Source organism: Anabrus simplex, chromosome 5 (assembly GCF_040414725.1).
Source record: "Anabrus simplex isolate iqAnaSimp1 chromosome 5, ASM4041472v1, whole genome shotgun sequence".
Taxonomy (NCBI): Eukaryota; Metazoa; Arthropoda; class Insecta; order Orthoptera; family Tettigoniidae; genus Anabrus; species Anabrus simplex.
The window spans coordinates 7,575,061-7,597,861 of NC_090269.1; the positions used below are offsets into that span (position 1 = coordinate 7,575,061).

General features: G+C 37.0%; 1 protein-coding gene across 10 annotated transcripts in view; it reads left to right on the forward strand.

Moving 5' to 3' along the window:
* Tlk (Tousled-like kinase) overlaps positions 1-22,801 on the forward strand; it is an 883,856-nt gene that overhangs the window by 826,560 nt on the left and 34,495 nt on the right. For all 10 annotated transcript variants that reach the window (XM_067146736.2, XM_067146743.2, XM_067146741.2 and 7 more), the window contains one exon: positions 360-467. In XM_067146736.2, coding sequence (XP_067002837.1) covers positions 360-467 — 108 coding nt within the window. The remainder of the gene's footprint in view (positions 1-359; positions 468-22,801) is intronic.

Here is a 22,801-nt window from a genome sequence, read left to right on the forward strand (position 1 = left end):
AAGTTGACTAAACAGCTTGAGGCGTATAGCTGTCAGCTTGCATTCGGGAATAGTGGGTTGGAGCTCTGCTGGCGGTAGCCTTGAAGATGATTTTCCGTGGTTTCCCATTCTTGCACCAGCAAATGGTGAGGCTGTACCTTCCTCCCCGGCCATCATTGTCATAAGACCTTCCAGAGTGGATACTACATAAAACAAAAATCTCATTCCTAGTTTTGCCTTTTAAAGACTTCATTTTTGGGACATATAACAGAGATTGGGGAATGGTATATTGTATTATGTGTCTTGTCAGCAAACTGTGTTGTAAATTACTTATGTGCATTTGTTAAATTTCTTTCATATCATGAAATTTTTTCTTGCAGCCATTTGGACATAATCAGTCGCAAGCCACCATCCTAGAAGAGAACACGATTCTCAAAGCAACTGAAGTCCAATTCGCGAACAAACCGACAGTCAGTAATGAAGCTAAGGTGAGTTATTTTTCCTACTCTAGCACCTCTAAATATTACATGTTACATCAGAAGATTGGATATTTGTTCCAAACTGGTTTCCAGACAGCAGTATTACCTAAATAAAGAAGAAGGGGTTAAACATTATTTTCTCACATATTAATTTGAGAAAATAATAGATTATACTCATAAAAACAATAATAATGATATGGTAATAATTGGGAAGATCTAAATTTGCCTGAAGTTGAATGGAATGGAGCTGCAAGTGAAGCCCATGAACAGAAACTGGCAAATAAGTTAATTTGGGAGGGAGGATTTACACAAGTAGTACAAGAACCGACTCGTCTCAATAACTTACTAGATGTATTCTTGGTTAAACCATGGGAAATCGATATAACTGAGGTAATTGAAGGAATAGGACACCATAAGGCTGTAATAATGGATGTAGGACTGGTACTAAAAAGGCTTAATAAGAGGGTCACACAAGACAAGAAATTGTACAGAAAAACTAAAGTTGATGAATTTGGGACTTACCTTAAATCACAATTCAGTTGTTGGATAAGTGAAGGGAGTAATGTGGATACACTTTGGGCTAAATTTAAAGGAATCATTTGGGAAGGAGAGAAGAGATTTGTACCTGTTAAGAAGGGTAAAATGACCTCAGACCCTGTTTATTATACAAGGGAAATAAGAAAATTAAAAAGAAAATGTAGAATAGTAAACAGGAAAATCAAAGAGGGTAGGGAGAGTAGAGAAACTAGAAAACAGCTAATGAGGGAATTGAATAGAGTGAAAAAGGAAGCAAAAGAAAATTATATGAATCGCATACCTCAAGAGGGTAATGACCACAAAGGGAAATGGAAAAAGCTGTATTCATATATCAGGAATCAAAAAGGAAAATGAATCCAAATACCTACAATGGTGGGAGAAGGGGGTGAACACTATTTAACAGATACTGAGAAAGCAAACCTCTTTAGTAAGGAATTCAGAGATTCAGTAGAAGATTGTCAGGAGTTGGAAACCAAAACAGAAGATAGAGAGGGAGAGACACAGAGGGAAACAAGAAGTTTCTCATTCACAAATTAAGATATTTTCAGAGAAATCCAACTGCTTCAGCAAGGAAAAGCAGCAGGAAGTGATCAAATTACTGGGGAGGTATTAAAGACAATGGGGTGGTACATAGTGCCTTATTTAAAATTTATCTTTGACTATGTCATAAATAAGTGTAATACCAAAGGAATGGAAGGAATCTATAATAATACCAATTTATAAAGGAAAGGGTGATAAACGGAAACCAGAGAACTACAGACCAATCAGTCTGACCAGTATAGTTTGTAAAATACTGGAGAGTTTAATATCAAAGTACATCAGAGGGATATGTGATGATAAAAATTGGTTCATGAGGAGCCAGTATGGATTTAGAAAAAAAAATTCTTGTGAGGCACAACTGGTGGGATTTCAGCAGGACATATCAGATGAATTGAATTCAGGTCAGATTGCATAGCCATAGATCTTTCCAAAGTCTTTGATAGAGTGGAACATGGAAGGTTATTAAAGAAATTGGAGGGACTAGGATTGGACGTAAGGGTTACACGTTAGATAAAAACATTTCTAAATTCAAAGGTTCAGAAAGTCAAAGTAGGAAATAATGAATCGCAGGAAGAGAAAGTTTGGAAGGGAATTGCACAGGGTAGTATAATCGGTCCGTAACTTCTCTTAATATACGCAAATGATTTAGGGAACAATATAACATCAAAAATAAGATTGTATGCAGATGACAATTGTTTATAGGGAAATAAATAACATTGAGGATTGTTCAAAATTACAAAGGGACCTTGAAAGTATCCAACAATGGGTTGAAGAAAATAATATGAAGGTTAATGGAGGCAAATCAACTGTTACAACTTTTACAGACAGGAGCTTTAAAACAGAATTTGAATATACTTTGGATGAGGTAGTTATCCCAAAAGTTGGCAAGTGCAAATGTTAGGTATGAGATTTGAAAGTAATTTGCACTGGAAGGGTCATGTTGATGACATTGTTGGGAAGGCATACAGATCGTTACATGTCATAATGAGGCTACTTAAAGGATGCAATAAAGAATTAAAAGAAAAAAAGGTACTTAAGTATGGTTCATCCATTATTGGAATATGCAAACAGTGTTTGGGATCCTCACCAAGAATACCTAATGAAAGAAATAGATAGTGTGCAGAGGAAAGCAGCAAGATTTGTAACAGGGGATTTCAGGAGAAAGAGTAGTGTATCAGAAATGTTAAAGGAACTTGGGTGGGAAACTTTATGTAAGAGAAGGGAGAAAACTAGACTTAAAGGATTATATAGAGCCTATACAAGAGAAGAAGCATGGGGAGATATCCGTGAGAGGCTTCAGTTGGAAAATAATTATATCGTCAGGACAGACCACAAATATAAAATTAGAAGGAATTTTAGCAGAAGTGATTGGGGTAAATTTTCATTCATTGGGAAGGGTGTGAAGGAGTGGAACAGTTTACCAGGGGTAGTGTTTGATCCTTTTCCAAAATCTGTACATATATTCAAGAAGAGAATAAACAGCAACAGAGAAAATAAATGAAGTGTTAGTGGGCATTCGACCAGTGCAGGTTATTGTAAATTTAAAAAATGTGTGTGAATAAATTAATTCCATCCCCTGGTCTAAGGAGTTTGGACAGCCAAAGTAGGGGACTGCCTGTAGGGGTGAAGTACAGTGGGGACTACGAGGGCCTTGGGACTGCTACGGTAGCTGTGAAGGCCCTTCAGGAACTCTGAAAAGTGGTGGCAAAAGGGGCTCTGGTTAAGACGCAGCAGGTCGTTATGCTACTTTGGTTCCAGAATGGGTAAAAAAATAATAAATAAATAAATAAATAAATAAATGCAATGTAAAGTTTAATCTTATACCAGTTGTATAGTATCATTTGAAGTAATTCCACATACTGTATATCAGTTGACTATATTTGTAAGTAGTACAGGAGATATAAGTAGAATTTTGTAAACAATATAAATTTATTAAGGATGAGCTGTGTGTTTAATTAAAAAAAATTGTTAGCGTAAATTGTATAATATTGTATTATAGGAAAATTTTCTTGTTAATTTAATATTTAGTGCTTGGCAATAATGTATTTTAGTGTACCATTTAACACCGAGGTAGACACCTCATTTGAAAATAAAGAGATTTTGATTCATCCAGGATGAATAAAATTGTTTATAGGTTAGACTGTAGTTTGTTATTCCCCGACTCTATATATTGATTTTCACTAAATTCTGTTAACCCATTTTCTCGTGGCTCGGCGTTGATATGGACTTAGCAACAAAAATACAAATTAATGGAATATCGGTGTTATCATAGCCGGTACGGTAAAAATGTATAAGACATAAATGGTCGGAAATTTAATTCACTATAACTTTGGTTATGTAGTATTTATCGATACAACTAATAATATAAATATTTGAGAATAAAATTTTAGGCCTTCCCTTAAACTACCATTTCGCTGAGCGTAAATGAGATTATTCATAGGCTAGATTGTAGCGACATATTCTTCGACTTTGCATACCAATTTTTATGAAGATTGGATTACTAAAAACATAAATATTTGAAAATTAAATTTTAGGCCTTCCCTAAACTACCATTTCTATCAGTGTGATTAAAATTATTTATATCCTAGATTGTAGCGACTTATTCCCTGACTTTGCATACGAATTTTCATTAAATTCTCTTTGGCCATTTTCTAGTGATGTGTGTACATACATACATACATACATACATAGAGACGGACGGACGGACAGACAGACAGAAATTACGGAAAAGAAAAAAGTGCATTGCCTGGTTACTGTGGACATGATCGGTACAGAAATACCATTGTTTTCAAATTCTGAGCAATGTACAGACAGAACTCTTATTATATATATATACACTACAAACGGTTATTACTTTTATTTGTGCAGTGCACTGGAATAGAAAGTGAGGATCTGGAACGTATATTTATTTATTTATTTATTTATTTATTTATTTATTTATTTATTTATTTATTTATTTATTTATTTATTTATTGGCGTAGTTACGGCTCGAGGCCCTCTCTTCCACTTAACCACATACTAATCAAAATCATTAATAAAATACTGAGATATTTAAAATAGTTAAAACCAAACAAAAAATTAATAGAATTGGGGAAAAATTTAAATACATTACTAAGTTAATAATAAAACTAATTAATAGTAAAAGCTCTTAATAATGACTAATCCTCAGGCGCGCCCACATTCATACTTCAGCCATTCAGTTAGCTGTCTTCAGCGGGTAGTCTCGGCAGGTGACCTTAAATCTTTGTAAAGAGCTAGTTTCTCTGACCTGAGCTGGCAGGGAATTCCATAATCTGGCGCCAGTCACTACAAACGATTATTAATTTTATTTGTGCGGTGCACTGGAATAGAAAGTGAGGATCTGGAACGTGTATTTAAGTTGTGAAATGATGATAAAAAGGTGTAGAAGAAATATACAGTGGCTGACTTTTACCTAGTACTCTAAACACCATCATTAAAATGTGTAGCTGCCGACGTTTATCAGGCTTCAGCCATGAGAGAGCCTTATAGTACAGGGTAATATGAACATCGTACCCATTATTGTAAATAAATCACAGGCAGGAATTCAGTGCTCGTTGAAGTTTAAGTGTTTCTTCTCTTGTCATATCAACTAGAACGTCACAATAATCAAGAATAGGGAGAACCAGTGTCTGTAGTAGTTTGGCCTTAAGCTCAAATGGAAATACATCCCTTTGCCGTTTAAGAGGGTGAAGTGCTCCAAAAATCGTTTTACAGATGATTTTCGTGTTATCAGACCAATCAAGTGTTTCATTTATAATTACGCCAAGATTTTTAACTGTTTTACTGTAGGGAATAATGTTACCATTCAGTAGGATAGGTGGGATTGCAATATTGTTTGAGCAGTTCAGTAATTTTCGTGTTCCAATTATGATTGCCCGAGATTTTGTGGAGTTTAGTATAAGATAATTTCGTTGTGCATATATACTGAGTAGTCATGTTTTTTGAAAATGTGGAAAATCTGGTGTATCTGTGGATTATTAAAAGTGAAAGTGAAAAATAAGGTTGTGTTAGTTTCTTCTTCTTAAGTGAGAGTAGTGGAAATTCGATGTCTGACTTTATTTATTATTCCTTCAGTGAAATGTTTATTATATCCAATGGCCTTGGCTATGTTACTGATGGTGTTTAATTCGTGTATAAGATCTTTTTTTGAGATTGGGATATTGATTGCATGATGAACCATGCTGTAGTATGCAGCAAGTTTGTGGACTTATGGATGTAAAGAAACTTGATGAAGCGTGTTTATGGTTTGTGTAGGTTTTCTGCAAATTTTGTAGCTAAGGGAATTGTACTGTCTTGAGATAGTTAAGTCTAAAAAATTTATTTAATGCTCAGTTTCTGATTCTAGAGTGAATTTGATATAAGGATCAAGTGTGTTGTAAGTTTGAAAGGGTGGTGGTAGCATCGATTAAATTCTCATCCATTATAGCATCGATTAAATTCCCATCCTTTATAACTATAGTATCATCTATGTATCTGACCCAAAAGTGAATGTTTTCGAAAATATTGTAAAAAATTCTGGTATGTTCCAAATAATCAAGGTAGATTTCAGCTAAGATTCCTGAGGCTGGTGATCCCATCGCTAGACCATTTTGTTGGTATATAGTGTAGTTAAAACTAAAATAATTGCTATTTAAAACAAATTTCAAAATAGAAGTAAATTCAAGAATTTCATGTTTACTTCATTTGCTGTATTTTGTCAAATTCTATTGTATAATGGAACAAACTTCAGATATGGGATATGGGGATGCTGGTATACATGTTAACGATATCAAATGAATGGACAGAGTGGTTAGGTTTATTTTAGAAAGGTTGATTTTTGTCAACTAGTTCTTTAGTGTTTCTAATATATTTGATGGCTAGAAAATGGTAATTTCTTTTTAAGAATCTCTGAATGAACTATTTTGTTTTATATAAAGGACTGGGTCTGTAAATAACTATCGGTCTAATGGGGATGTCGGCTTTATGGATTTTTAGAAGTGCTCTAGCCATGGGTAGGCCAAGATTCATGTTGATGAGAGAATTACATTCATATTTTGTTAATATGCAAGGTGAATTTTTTAGTATTTGTTTGAGTTGAAGGTGGAGTTTGGCAGTAGGATCTTTCTTAATTGGGGTAAATGAACTATTAGAAAAGAATTGTTCTGTTTTTCTTGTATAGTATATTCATCTTTGTTGATAATGACAGTAGAATTACCTTTATCTGCCTTAGTCGCTGATAAGACCGAAACTAGTTTCAAAATTTATATGTAATTTTTTAAAGGTTACACCATACATATTGAATTGGTGGAAACCTTTAGCGTTTGTTTTACACAATATTACTCTTCAATACGGATTAATATGAAATTTATTACCTATGATTGCTAGTATTTGCTGAAAGCATATACTTTTACTTATTGCTCGTACTTGTAGAATGTTATACATTTTTATGCATATTTCCCATTTACTTGAGGAGTGATAGGAAGACTAGATTATCAGTTGTTGCATTTATACTTTTGTACAAACATTTCCTTTCCTCTTCCTGCCTTAGATAATACAATTTCTTCACATCAAAATTTAGTAGTAATTCCTCATAAGATACCATGAAGGGGCAAATTCCTCTTGTTTCGAGATGCAGGAATGTGAAAGAGAATTTCTGAAATTGTTCTATGTTTTAATATGAATTTCAAATCCGTGATTCCAAATTTGGCTCGCAAATTCGAGTTTTGGCCATACAGAGCATTGTTTCAATGGACACATATATTAAGTTTTGTGAAAGAACATTTCTCATTAGAAATCCAAGGTTTCGGTAACTTTTGCTAGTCTTGTTTATGTGGGGTTATGAAGGTTAGCTCACAGTAAACATTACTCCAAGGTCTCCTTTTTTCCATTGCTGGTTATAGTGATTCCACTCCTTCTTTTTTCAAATATCTGACAGAATTTGTGTTATGAGTAAAATACATCGACACACATTTGGATATCTTAAAATTAATTTTATTTTCTAAGGTATATTGCATTACCTTGTATAGATTCATGTTTAAGTTGAGAACTGTTTGTAATCATGAGAATAGTCTTCAATATTTTGAAATTTATTTATTTATTTATTTATTTATTTATTTATTTATTTATTTATTTTGTGTGGCATATAGAGGGTACAGAGAATCTATCTATCTATCTATATATATTTATCGTCGTTAATCTCTAGTGCATGTGATGACTAGCTGTGCGAGTAGACCAGTATGTTCGTAGGAGATGGGCCGCCTTTACTGAAGAAGAAAGTGTAGAGGACGCCTAAGCCATTCAATGCTACCACATTGTCGAGCGTTTAGGTATACCACACCAATTTCAGAAGTCATATTTGATACACATTCTTCTTCTTCTACCGAGCGAGTTGACCATGTGGTCAGGAGTGCGCAGCTGTGAACTCGGAAGATGGTGGGTTCAAACCCCAATGTCGGCAGCCCTGAAGATGGTTTTCCATGGTTTCGCATTTTTTCACCGGGCAAATGCTTGGGCTGTACCTTAACTCTCTTGGTGCCAGGCGGTAGTGCGAACATCCGCCCTTTAAATTGCCAGAGCCGATCTGGTCGGCCGTTAACAATCCAGTCGGAAGTTGCCAGAGCCAATTACATCGGTCTGCTTAAAATTCTGTGATATACATAATTTTGAGGCAACCTATAGTGACGTGCATACTTTTGTTACAACTTGTAGTAAAGGGGCTACACGTATTGTGTGCCTGGCCTTGCTTTGGCAGTTCTAAGAGTGTGTTATACCTTTCACAAGAGTCATTTCCTGTGTTTACAAATACCGCTAACCGGCCAGTAAGAGATTGCTCCTTGCAGTGAGTGGATTTGTGACAGGAAAATGACATGTTGTTCACGTGATAATTTTTCAGCAGGTACTGATGACAATAAATTAATGCAGTGTTTAGAACAGCGTGAAGTTAACGCGGATGATTTATCGGATAGCAATAGGGAATTTAGTTCAGAGAGTAGCGAACAATTATACCGGACACGTCCGCGGAATCACCGCAGCTAAAGAAGAGACGTTTAATTGTGTCTAATAGCACTAAAGCTACTCTGAATGTGGTGGTAGATGAAACTAGTGATAACGAATATGATGATGATGTCTTTGGAGAACATTTTGTGGAAATTTGTCCCAATGAACCCGACAACATTCCTCAACCTCCTGTCTCCTTCAAGGAAGTTCTTGGACCTAAACATGCCTTACCGTCTGATTCTCCGCCAATTTACTTTTCACTTACTCTCTGCTAAACCTTATAGTCACATATAGTCCACTATCATTACCTAAATGCCGGTCTCCGCGGGCCAAGTGTAGCGTGCCTGCCTCTCACCCGGTCATGGGTTCGATTCCCGCCCAGGTTAAGAATTTTCGCCCGGTCCTGAGGGTTAGTTCGAGGTTCACTCAATCTAAGTGACCCTAAGTGATTGCAGTTGAGGAGATATCTGAGGGTGAGAGGGCGACCCCGGTCTGGAAAACCAAGAATAATTACTGAGAGGATCCGTCTCACTGACCATGATTCACCTCGTAAACTGCAGGTACCGAACTGAGCAGCGGTCGCTTAGTAGGTCAAAGCAAATCACGGCTTTAGTGACATACATTTCTTAATTTCGTAAATTCTGTTGTATTGTAAAACTATTTTTCTAATATAGACCTATACTACAACCGAAAACGAGAAACTATTTTTTCTGAAAACAAAAACTATAATATCAACTACTATTTTTTACTTATTTAATAATTCAGAATTATTTTAATACTGTCTTGTCCGCACGTAGAAAATTTGTTGTCAGTTTTTGCCAAACATCGATACGTACACGCGAATTTTATCGGTGAGTAAAATTGTCTTGTTTTTATTAGTGACATATGTTTGAATTTTTATTTTTTACGTTTCTATTTTTCTCGTTCAAATTAGTTATTCTATAGAATTGTATTTAGAAATGCATTATACATAATTAAGTATATTCTTTTGTATCGTAAATTATTTTTTCAAAGTAGATATTGAAAGAGAAAGTGTGAAAATATTTCTCTCTTCCTAAAAATAAACGTTATCGACAACTATAAATCAACAATAAAACGTCTTTAACTCTTTATATCACTCCAAACCAGTTTCTTATTCTACGTAGTTGATATGTAGAAAATTTCATGCCGGTATTTGCTATACACCGGTAGAAATACATGAATTTTAAAATACATGTATTTCCACTGAAAAACGGCCTGGCACTTTACAGTAATAGAGTGGAGGCAGAGCTCTGGCCTCTTCCAGCTGATGGGGAGCGGCCGACCAGATCGGCTCTTGGCTCCAAGAGGGTTAATTAAGGCCACGGCCACTTCCTTTCTGCTCCTAGCCCTCCCATCGTCGCCATAAGACCTATATGTGTCGCTGCGACGTAAAGCCAATTGTGTATATAATGGCGGTCACAATAATAGAGCCACCTCTGTTGACGGGATTAAGAACTAGGCTATCTATTAGTTTGCAAAATCTCCACGAGTGCCGTGTTGTCAGCCCCTTTTAGACAATATCAGGGAAGACGTCGCTGCTATCTGTAGTCGTGTGAAAGGAAGCATTTGAGCTAGACGTGCGAAAATAGGCATAAAGGTAAGAATCTTATGGGTCAAAATATTAGAGCCATTTTACAGAAGTACCGTTCAGATTGATGTTTTGCCATTGTTTTGGGGGCTAGCGATATTTTTTGTTTACATTCTTCTAGATGGGCAGAGCAAAGCATACAAGTGATGATGAGCGTATAATAATGTTCCTGATGTTCAAAAGTGGGATGTCCATGAATCAAATAGCCAAAGATTTACACGTTTCGCGAAAATGAGTCCAGAACGCCATTAGACTGGCAAAACAAACAAGGCCGCAGGTGGAGAACAGGGGGCGACCTTGTGTAACTACTCCTCACGTAGACAGACTCATTTGTTTAGCGACAAAAATGATGTTCAACCATCAATCTCAATGATTCAAAGACGACTGAGATCCGCAAAATCGAATGGGCGCATTGCGAGACAGAAGCCACGTTTCAAAAGCTGATGTTCGGAAAAGGTTGGCCTTCGCCCGGAGAAATGAACAGTAAACCTAATATTTGGTGGAGGAACATCCTTTGGTTCGATGAATCAAGTATAATAGGTTTGCCTCAGACGGAAAAGTCTATGTGCGCCGCCCACCAAACCAGGAATTTAATCCCAAGTACACTTTAAAAACTGTGAAATACGGTGGCGGAAGTGTTATGGTATGGGGATGTTTTTTCATGGTACGGCATTGGTCCAATACACTGTATCAACGGCATAATGAATGCAGAAATGTACAAAGACATCTTGGCAAACTTGATGCTGCCTTATGCTGAAGAGGAAATGCCGCTGAAATGGAAATTTCAGCACGATAACGATCCAAAGCATACTGCAAGGATCATAATGCAGTTTTTTCAAGATCACCGTATCGAAGTATTAGAGTGGCCACCTCAGTGCCCTGACGCATCACCCATTGAGAACTTATGGGAGTTCGTAGACAAGAGAAGTGACCGCTCAAAAGTTACATCTTTAGATAAACTTTGGGAAGAAATCCAGAAAGCCTGGTATGCGATCAGCAACGACGAATGCAGGCGTTTAGTCGACTCTATGGGTAAGAGGTGCAGGGCAATCCTCAAAAATAAGGTTTACCCCACAAAGTACTAATGCACTCCTATGCAAAAATGACTGTTCCTGTAAATTTCATAAGACCGAGATCAAGTACAAAATATTTGTGTCAATTGGCTTTAATTTTTTTGACCCTGTGGTCTGGTATTCTTTTGAATTTTGTGTGTTATCTATATAACTGATTGTGGTACAATGTGACTCTGTTGTAATGGTTTCTGTAAAACGTAAAATTTTGTTTCCATTATAGTACAAACATGATCGTAATAAATTTGCACTTTATTCCAAACCTTTGCCAGGTGGCTGTATTATTGTGACCTATCCTTATTCAGTGATGGTAAGAGTACAAGAAAACGTAATGGGTTGAATTACAGTTACCTGAGAAATATTTTACTCAGTTACAAGTACAAATTACTTTTTCAAGTAGCAATCTGTAAATTGAAATTACAATTACTTTACCAAACACTAGTCTTAAAGAAATCACTGACATTCTTTTTCGCATGGGGCTGGAAGGAAAATATATTACGTCATTATGTGCGTGGTTTTTCTTTAGCATAGAGACATTATGCGGCTAGGTGAGACTAAACATGATAGCTTGGAACTTAGAAATCATATTTTCCCATAATTTTTATTTTACTTAATGCCTTTCATTGTTTCAGGTAATTTGCAATTTATCTTATAAATAAGATAATTAGTTCGAACCAGTGTCCACCTCTGTGGTGTAGTGGTTAGCATGATTAACTGCCACCCCCGGAGGCCCGGGTTTGATTCCCAGCTCTGCCACGAAATTTGAAAAGTGGTACGAGGGCTGGAACAGAGTTTACTCAGCCTTGGGAGGTCAACTGAGTAAAGGTGAGTTTGATTCCCACCTCAACCATCCTCGAAGTGGTTTTCCATAGTTTCCCACTTCTCTAGGTAAATGCTGGGATGGTACCTAACTTAAGGCCACGACCGCTTTCTTCCCTCTTCCTTGTTTATTCTTTCCAATCTTCCCATCCCCCTCCAAGGCCCCTGTTCAGCATAGCAGGTGAGGCCGCCTGGGTGAGGTACTGGTCCTCCTCTTTAGTTGTATACCCTGACCCAAAGTCTCACGCTGAGTCCATAGGAAAACCAACCGGGGGGTTGGTTATGAAAGACAGAAAGAAAGTAAGTTCGAACCAGGCAGTGTTTGTAATCATGAGAATAGTCTTCAATATTTATTTATTTATTTATTTATTTATTTATTTATTTATTTATTTATTTATTTATTTATTTATTTATTTATTTATTTATTTATTTATTTCGTATGGCATATAGAGGGTACAGAGAAACTATATATATATATATATATATATATATACACATACTTTATATACTCTTAAAAATATATACACTTAAAATAGATAGAACAACAATCGGACAAAGGATCAATGGATGGTAATATAACTTAACTAATGTTCAGAGAATTTAGCCAGTTCACTGCCTCTTCAATTGCTGCATGAAGTTATCTTTCATGCTTCTGAGGGTTGCAGTCCTGATGAATTGGCAAGAGTTTATTTGCAGTACATTTTAACCTTTCCTTCTTCAGAGCAGTTAAGCCTTCAAAGGTAAGGAGGATGGATGTTAGTTAATACTGGCAGCCATTTAAGTGAGTAGATTTGAGTGTGCCAGACACTGTCCTCATGGTATCATTCAGCTGGACGTCATCTTTTCCTGTGTGTGCGCTTTTGATCCATACAGAGCTGCAATATTCTGCAACTGGGTATACTAGGGCAAGAGCTGTTATTCGGAGGACCATCAGCATTTGCTCCCCAACTAGTGACACTGAGTTTGTGAAGGATGTTGTTACGTGTTTTAACCTTTGCTGCTGGTCTGCAGAGGTATTCTTTATACGTCAAAGAGCGATCCAGCACAATACCCAAGTATTTTGGATGAGCACAATATTTTAGCTGTTGGCCTCTGAATTGTACTTGTAGAATGTAATGGGTTGTCCTGCTGTCTAGATGAAAGGTACTAATCTCTTGTTTTGTTTACATTGCGTTCCATTCGCCAGGTGTTGAAGTATCTATCCATTTTTAGATGTTGTGTGAGAATGGCTTCAGCAGTCTCAGTCTGTGGACTGTGCTGTTAGGGCTATGTCGTCAGCATATATAAACTTTCAGCACGCAGTAGATGGAAGATCTGCCATGTAGAGATTGAAGAGAAGTGGAGCAAGAACAGAACCCTGCGGCAAGCCATCATTTAATTTGTAGGATCTGCTTATGTTTCCATTGAGATTTACTTGAATTAGGCGATTGCATAGCATGTTGTTGAGCAAGGAAGCTAGGGTCTTGCAAGGGATAATTGTCAGGAACTTCAGGATTATCCCTTTTTACCAGACTGTGTCATAGGCTGATGATAAGTCCACAAACACAGCAACCATTTTAATTTTTTCTTGAAAGCCCTGTTCAATATGGCTGGTTAGTGCCAAAACTTGATCGTAACAGCTCCTGTTAGGTCTGAATCGTGCCTGTTCAAGTGAAATGTACTGAAGTACTGTAGCTGAGATTCTGTTATAGATCAATCTCTCTAGTAGTTTGTAGCAGATATTCAGTAGAGCAATAGGTTGATAATCTTCCGCATTACAGCCACTTTTCCCAGGTTTCACAACAGCAACTACTTTAGTTCTTTTAAGAAGAGGTGGGAGCCTTCTTTTCATTAGGATGTCACTAAAGAATTTAGCAAGCCATTCCATAGTTCTAGGACCACTGTGCGTCAGAAATTCAGGATGGATGCCATCCAAGCCTGCTGCTTTTCCTGATTTTGTTTCCTTCAAAGCAGCTGAGATCTCTGCAACAGGAAATTCCTCAGAAAACTGAGAGTTTGTTTCAGCTCTGGATAATTCTATCTTTAGCTCATTTAGGATTTGCCTTGTTTCATCCCTTTTTATGTCTGCTGATGCTCTGGTTAAACCAACAATTCTGTTTGCTGTATGTTCCGGCTTTATTTCAGAGTTCTTGCTATGATAATTAGGGGTACTACTGCGTGCAGCTGTGAGCTTGTATCCAGGAGATAATGGGTTCGAATCCCACTGTCGGCAGCTCTGAAGATGGTTTTCCGTGTTTTCCCATGGTTTCCCATATTCTCACCAGGCAAATGCTGGGGCTGTACCTTAATTAAGGACACGGCCACTTTCTTCCCACTCCTAGGCCTTTCCTATCCCATCATCGCCATAAGACCTATCTGTATCAGTGCGACGTAAAGCCACTAGCAAAAAGAAATGCGGGGGTACTACTGCCCAGCTTCCTAAGGAGGGTCCATGGTTTCCTGCTGGAGTGTTGGAAGTTAATACTAGACGTCATTGTATGCCATTTTTCCTTCCTGGCAGAGTCTAAGCAATGCAGTAATTCATCAGCGACTTCCGTTTGATTGCTCCGTAGGTATTCTTCATACAGCTCATTGTACCTCTCGCTCCACCCTGGGATGTATTCCTTTCTAAATCCTCGGGGAATGTGCTTAAAGTTCCATCTGGGACTGGATTTGATCTTATAATTGGAACTTCCAATACCGACTTTCAGAAGAACTGGCCTGTGACAGTGGTCTGGGTTATAGTCATGTTTCCATCTAGCAAAGTGAAAGGTACCTCTCTCCTTGCCATCATACATCAAGAAAATATATTCAGCCTCTGCCCATTCTAGTATACTGTTGCCATCTGAATTGGTATCTTTATATCCCCAGATGGTGTGGAGACTGTTAAAATCCCCTAAGATGGCAGTAGGATGTTCCACGTTCTGGGTGGCTTCGTTAACCCAGGGCTGGGAAGGAGGTTTATCGATGTTGATAACTTCTTTGCCAGCAGTTCTAATTTTGATGGTGAATATAGTATTATCAGCACTTGTACTTAAAGCTTCTACCTGCTCGATGTTCTTAGCGTAAGTTGCTGTTCCGTAGTTCTTGTGGAAGGTTGCTGTGACAAGACAGTATCCTGGCAACTTACATCTGGACAGGAGTTGGTTTTGTTCTTCACAGTGAGTTTCTTGAGGAGGAAATCTTCTTGGATAATATTTTATCCACTTGGTTGTCATTCAGCATTCTTGTAAGAATGTCGCTCACTGCCTTGCTAATGCCTTCAACATTTAGTTGTAGTATTGTCAGTGAATGTCCTAGGTCCTTTGTTGTTACTTGGATCTGAGAAGAACCGTTTGTACTCATGCTCACGGTTGTGATGTCACCTCTATTTGCTGGGATATCCGCAAGAAAATTTATTTTAGTCCAGCAGCCGATGTTGTTGCTTACTTAGCACCACCCGGGGGACACGTGTAGGATAAGGTTTTACCTATGTAATCCATTCAGGTAGTTATTTATAAAAGTTAAAATTAGTAACGGTCCTGTGGAATTCTGGAATGAACAATGTATTCATGAGGGAGAAATTATTGATAATTTACATACTGTTTCCAACCATTTAAGTGTGTTCTGAAAAAATGAAGTAACAAGGTGGAAAATCCTAAACTGCATAGTTTATTTACAGGTATATCGTAATTTGTTTTGTCAAAAGCCTTTTTTTAAATTTGTGGATACTATATCCATCGACCTCTTTCATCTAGCTCTGGAAATTTCTGAGAAAGAAATCTGACGAGTGGTCTGAGAAATGCAGAGATTTTACAGTGCAGTGTGAACATTATTACTTGGTAATATTTCCGTGGGTCTACAGTTATTAACTAAAGATGAATTTCCAGATTTTGGCATTAGATATGATCATGTTATTTTACAAATTGAATGAAATTTAAGTGATTTTATTACCAGTAGCATCTACATTGAAAATAATACACACATCAATTGTTAGAGGAAAAACATTTTAAAAAAAGAGAAAAAGGATAAATGTAAACTAAAATCAGAAGTTTGAAATCTGAAGAACATATGCTTAAGATTATAAATATAAACTACACAAGAATAATTCTCTAAATTGAAATCTAATGGCGGAAACATCACAGACACCCAGCCCCAGAGCCATAGGAATTAACTAATGGAAGTTAAAATACCTGACCCGACTGGGAATCGAACCCGGGACCCCTTGAACCGAAGGCTAGCATGCCCGATAATGAGAGGCTAATTATACAGTATCACTACAGTTATTCTTATCTCACCTGAATTAAAAATTTCCTCTCTTGTTTTTCTTTGATGCAAAATGTTGGTATTATTGTGGGTGGCCTGATGTGTACTCTAATAGCATGGTAAAGAAATTGCTGTTGCGAGAGGAGAGAAAGCAGATATAAAGTGGACTCCACAAAGTGGTGTAATCTAATGGGAACATTTGGGGTTGTTTCTCGATAGGGGGTTTGCTAGTCTCATGCAACATTCAAGGGCGGATAGTGACGAGCATGCGACGTGATGCTACATACAGGCTCAGGCTTAACTGCATAAGAGTAGCTGTAGGAAAGCAAACCTCCTGAGTTTGATTCGAAGCTGGCAGCGTTTATTGATCCATTACGAAGCATTAGTACTGCACCACTCCCGCGTCCAGGTGGGGATACACGAGTTCCAGACTAGCTCTTAATAATAATTCCATCTGCCAACTATTGCTGGGTTGTGAGTTCCGCGTGAGAAAGTACACCGATGGCCTACGGTAAATCCCAACCTACGTAGATGAACGTCTTCAACACGCTATCAGTCGGTTACCGTACTTGTATGATACCGAAATTTATCGTAAAAATCAGATTATCATGGCTTGTCTAGAATTCCATACATGTCATCATCATAATCGCAAATAGAATTAGTCATTATAAGCTTATATCTAGTACTTATTCTAAGTAGACATTGAAAGAATTTTAATGTTTTCACTACTCAGCTTTTATTAATAAATTGGTCTAAGTATGATTTGAAATAAAAGTAGAATATCTTGGAAAATTATTTATACACTGTGGCTGGTTTCCTACTCAATCAGCATCTCTAAGTGCCGTAATTATATTGCATTGGAGAAAACAGGTTTAGAAAAACCTCTAATAAATAAATGAAATTAGGCCTCATTCATCTATATCCTAATCCTGGCCTGTCGAAGAATTATATCATAATTAAGTAGTATCCAAGGAAATTAAATGAAAAGAAAAAAGAATAATTATATTATCAGGTAAAATTATTCAACATAATTATAATAATTGGATGCATCCAAATGATTTAAGTAAAACAAGCTATATTCCCTACTATATACAATGTTCAAATTGAGTTTCAATTGAAAATGTGAAAACGCAAAGAAAGTGACCAGTAATTAGTCAATTAATTAATTAATTAATTAAGATCTGGAATCTTTCCATATTAAGCTGGATTGCTCCTTAAAATTACCAAAATTCAATCGTCTGAACCTAAATTCACATGCAATTAAAGAAATGCATACCACTCGGGTGAACACTTCACATCAATGTGCACGCACAGTAGAAAAATCGTGTGAGAAAATAATGTCTGTGCATTAGGGATTTTCTCTAGTTGAGGTTTCAAATTTTTGCATGTTTCATATTTCATATCAACTGACCTCCATATAAGCAAATCTTTTTTTTGCTAGGGGCTTTACGTCGCACCGACACAGATAGGTCTTATGGCGACGATGGGATAGGAAAGGCCTAGGAGTTGGAAGGAAGCGGCCGTGGCCTTAATTAAGGTACAGCCCCAGCATTTGCCTGGTGTGAAAATGGGAAACCATGGAAAACCATTTTCAGGGCTGCCGATAGTGGGATTCGAACCTACTATCTCCCGGATGCAAGCTCACAGCCGCGCGCCTCTACGCGCACGGCCAACTCGCCCGGTCATAAGCAAATCTAAGTCCACTTTAAGTCGTAAGTAATCTCAAATTAATTCCATCGTAAGGCTTATGTTGCTAAATCATTCAATTATTATTTTAATTCATGGTTGAAATTCAATTCAAGTGCGTATATGACTTAATATAGCATTACCAAGTGTATTTAATTAACCTTCCAACGAATAATACCATAGGTGGAAAAACTGACACATAGGAAGACGCTATCTTCATCTAAAAATCCACATATGAAAGACTAAGTTACCAGTGATGTGTTAAACTGCTCCCATAAAATCATAAGTTAAATTGCCGTCTGTGAGAATACATGAAAATAATCATAAGTATGTCAGTGAAGGCCTAAATATTGACGAGCGTGGCCTCTCGGCTCTTCTGATGATCCTACTTACTCAATTAATTCTATACTGATGGCATTGAGATCGTATCCTAATCTGTATTATATATATATATTAGGGAATAGAATAGCAATTGAAAACAGTACGTTTCAATACATATACGTTAGCATGTGCAACCTACACATACTACCATCTCTCGAAGAATACTATGACCAACTTCCTAAATAACAATAACTATCACCATCAAAATATACTATCAACTCATATGCTTATTACATTCACCATTTAACACTTCAATTATCGCGTGGCATTCATAATCAAAGCACTCGTTTCATCAAAATACGCAACATATGTGCCATAACCTACACATATATAAATCATTATCATTACTGTCATAGTATCAAAGAACAGCACATCGTAACCTTAAAACTGTGCCACTATATTTTATTGTAAACATTCCCTAAATACGATCTTTACTCTTGTTATTTTGTTAAAGCCATCACGCATATAAATATTAGCTTCCTCTTAATACTCTAACACTTCACTGACAACGATTTAAGAAAAATATCAATCACTTGTCCAACAGCATATTGACAAACTTACGAACGGCATTCACTGGTATTTTACACCTATGTCGGGATTTACGGTAACTTCAGATGAATACCTATTTCCTTGTAAGTACACTTGTATACTAATTACGCACACACAATGTCATAATGCACTTTATATATTAACCAAAAGAATAAAGGTTTCTACTTACGACACGACTCAAATGGGGACTTAACTTTGCTTATTGGGTAGTGATTTCCATCTCGCTGTTAATCGTCATGGGATGGTAGGCCTCGCTCCATGGTTCGGCTTAGGTAATCGGGTCCATCTCGTCCTCACAGCTGATTACCGCCCTCCTGGGTCATCAATCTCGTGAAGCGCCACCATAGCCGGAGTAGTCTCTGCCTCAGCTTCTTAGAACATCATAGCGGTCTTCATTGCGTCAAGGACAGAATAACACAAAGCATTAGTTGATTTATACATGCTGTAATCTACTTCGTAGTGCTAATGCGAAAAGTATAATGTATTTTGGTCCGTCTAATTTGCTTATAACGGCTCTAAATATCGTCTTATTTCAACTGCCTTGCTCGCCGAAACGGTGTGAATTTTACGTGCTTTTAGAATTGCATTTTATTTTTCGTTTAATTCAGCTCTCTTGAAGTTGTGCAGTATCGGGCAAATACAATGTTTCGAGCCCAACCGTGACGTAGTACAGAACCAACTTGACGTTTCCTAACAGCTGGTCTATAATCTCGCGTATGTGTCAACCAACAGCTGATGTTAAGCGGGTTATCGCAGATTTGATCTTTTCTTCAATAATTGATTAAAGAATCCGATAAGTAGTTGGTTTCTTTACTCGACTCCGTCCTTTCTTTGATGCAGTGCTGGATTGAGATTTATTCTAATGGAAGATTTTTTTTTCAATAATCGGTTTAAATAATCCGCTCTCGTCATTCTTTCGCACCGCCTTCTAAAAGTGGTTCTTTCCGTGATTGCCGGTTGAATTTATTGTCTCTTCAGCTCGTACCGCTGTTAATTGCTTTTATTCTGATCCGTTAATAGCCGGAGCGCCATTTTTGTTCCTAATACAGCAACTATAGAACGGTGAAATGGCACATTTACTCCTCCCACGTTGATTTAAATATATGGCTTGCTATATATTTATCTTATATATTTCTAATATCATAATGGGACTTTTCACTGTTCTTAGTCAGAATTTTGAGTGCGTTACTGTAAGTTTTTTACAGATCAATTGGTTCGTTCTTGTCATAGGCCATTCCAGTTCTCATTCCTTGTTTAACTGCGATATTTGCTAGACTCTAATCCCTTTGTTCCTTGAAGTATAACTTAATATTTGCCGCATTGTGTATTCCTTTACTTCTACCATTCAGGTCGTGAACTTCGTATGCGTTGTTCCCAAATGATCGATGTATAACAAATGGTCCATCGAATAAATGTACGAACTTTGCAAATACTTTAGTGGATACATTCGAGATTGCTGATTTTTACTAATATTAGGCTTGATTTCCCACGAGTCTACTCGTGTTTTAATAACTATGAATTTTGAAATTTTCTTCACTGCGTTTTCAACATTTTCCTAGTCTTTATATAGATAAGTTAACATTTTTCTCCTTCCGTCTGGTAATCTTGACGTCCATTTTCGTTCGTCTTCTTCCCTTCTGGCCTTTATCTTCACCTTCGAATATGATTCATTCTCTTCATACGTATTTGCTTGCCATTTCTCTGAAGTAACCTTTAGTTTTCTTACGGATCGTTTGGTAAGTAAGGTGCTAGCCTCAAGTAAATGGATTTCTTCCTCTTCTTCATGCAAATCTGCCTTATGCATATTTATATGATTCTGCATCTGCAAAATTTCTGCTTGAACTATCCTGGTTTCCATTTTCCTTCCTTTTCTTTGTCTCTCCTCCATTCTTACAATTTGCTTCAGCTGCTTTCGTTGCCATTCTTCTCGTATGTCTGGTTTTCCTGGTCTTTCTCTTCTTATTTCTTCTCTGAATAGCTCTCGTCGTTTCTCCTCTGGTTGTTCAATAATTTTCAGTAGTTTTTCTTCTCGGTTTTCAACATCATCTTCTTTCTTCTCCTCCGGTTTCTCAGCTTCTTCTTGTGATGATCCCCATTGATTCTCGTGTTCTTCCTTCTGTTTCCTCTCCTTCTCTTCCTGCCTCTTCTCCTTTTCCTCTCGTTCCTGTCTTTCTTTCTTAGATTCTTTATCACGATTATCCATTTTTTCTATGATCTTCTTGAACATCTCCTCTTGCTTTCTCATTTCTTCTTGTTTTTCTCTCTTAGTTTCTTCCATCATTCCCGTTTGCTTTTCCAACATTCCTATTATGATTTCGAACATTCCTTGTTGTTCTTCTTTCTGCTTTCTTTCCTTCTCTTCTTGCTTCTCCTCCTGTACCTTCTGGTACTCTTCAAATTGTACTTTTAATCGGCTTAACGTCGACATCTTTCACGTACTATTTCCGAGTTCTGTATTATTTCAGATAATACTCTAATTCTGCCCTAACTTCTCTATAGTTCAATATTCTCAAATTTTCTTATTCTTACTCACTCAACTGTACTGGTACTATGCTTAAATATAGGCTTAATTACTCTGACTAGGCTTTGCTTACGAGGTTGACCCAATTACTCCATGAAATATGAAACATTTACCCTAATGACTAAGATTCCAAACCTTAATTCTGGCATGAATAATTAAAAAAGGTTCAAATAACTTAATTTCTTACCATCTACTTCCTATATCTAAGTTATTTGATAATAAATTGTGACTAACATACTAACAACATTTCTTAAATTCACTTCCAATTATTTATATTTACAATTATAAAGTCTTCATATTCTACCTCAGCTTCCTCTAGACAGAAATTCGATTATTTCCAACCGTCCTGAGATATTCTTCATCTCATCCATCCGTTTCTCTTCTCTCTTATCTCTGATTATTATTATTATTGGGCATCTACTCGACTTCATAGTCCATTGTCCTCTTGTGTTTTCTTCGATCCCAATACAAAAATTTATCTGGTCAAACGACAACTTCTTTTACCATATATAACTAAGTTTTGCACGATACTTCCATTTTCACTCCGTCATCTGGTCCATACGTTCAAAATCCTCTGTCAACCAACTCCTAAAAATACCTTTCCTTCTTATCAAGGTTCTCTCAGTAAATTTTTTTTCTCTCAGACTGCCACATGTTTGCGTAAATCTACAAGACTCAACAACTCCATTTCTTGACCTTAATGCCTTTCTCTTCATTATGAATATGACGTAGCATCAAATGTACATGGTCTGATGACCAACGTCTCTCTCCCACGGTGTTTTTCTCTCAAATTTCCACGGGAATGCGACAAAATCACATGCCTTCGGAAACCATTCCAGTATCTTTCTCAAAATTGCCACACAATTGGGCACGAGAACCACGGTTCTTGACCTCGGTGTCTTTCTCCTAAATTGCCACGCGTATGGGCGACAAAAACTACATGCACCACTCCCGCGTCCAGGTGGGGATACACGAGTTCCAGACTAGCTCTTAATAATAATTCCATCTGCCAACTATTGCTGGGTTGTGAGTTCCGCGTGAGAAAGTACACCGATGGCCTACGGCAAATCCCAACCTACGTAGATGAACGTCTTCAACGCGCTATCAGTCGGTTACCGTACTTGTATGATACCGAAATTTATCGTAAAAATCAGATTATCATGGCTTGTCTAGAATTCCATACGTCATCATCATAATCGCAAATAGAATTAGTCATTATAAGCTTATATCTAGTACTTATTCTAAGTAGACATTGAAAGAATTTTAATGTTTTCACTACTCAGCTTTTATTAATAAATTGGTCTAAGTATGATTTGAAATAAAAGTAGAATATCTTGGAAAATTATTTATACACTGTGGCTGGTTTCCTACTCAATCAGCATCTCTAAGTGCCGTAATTATATTGCATTGG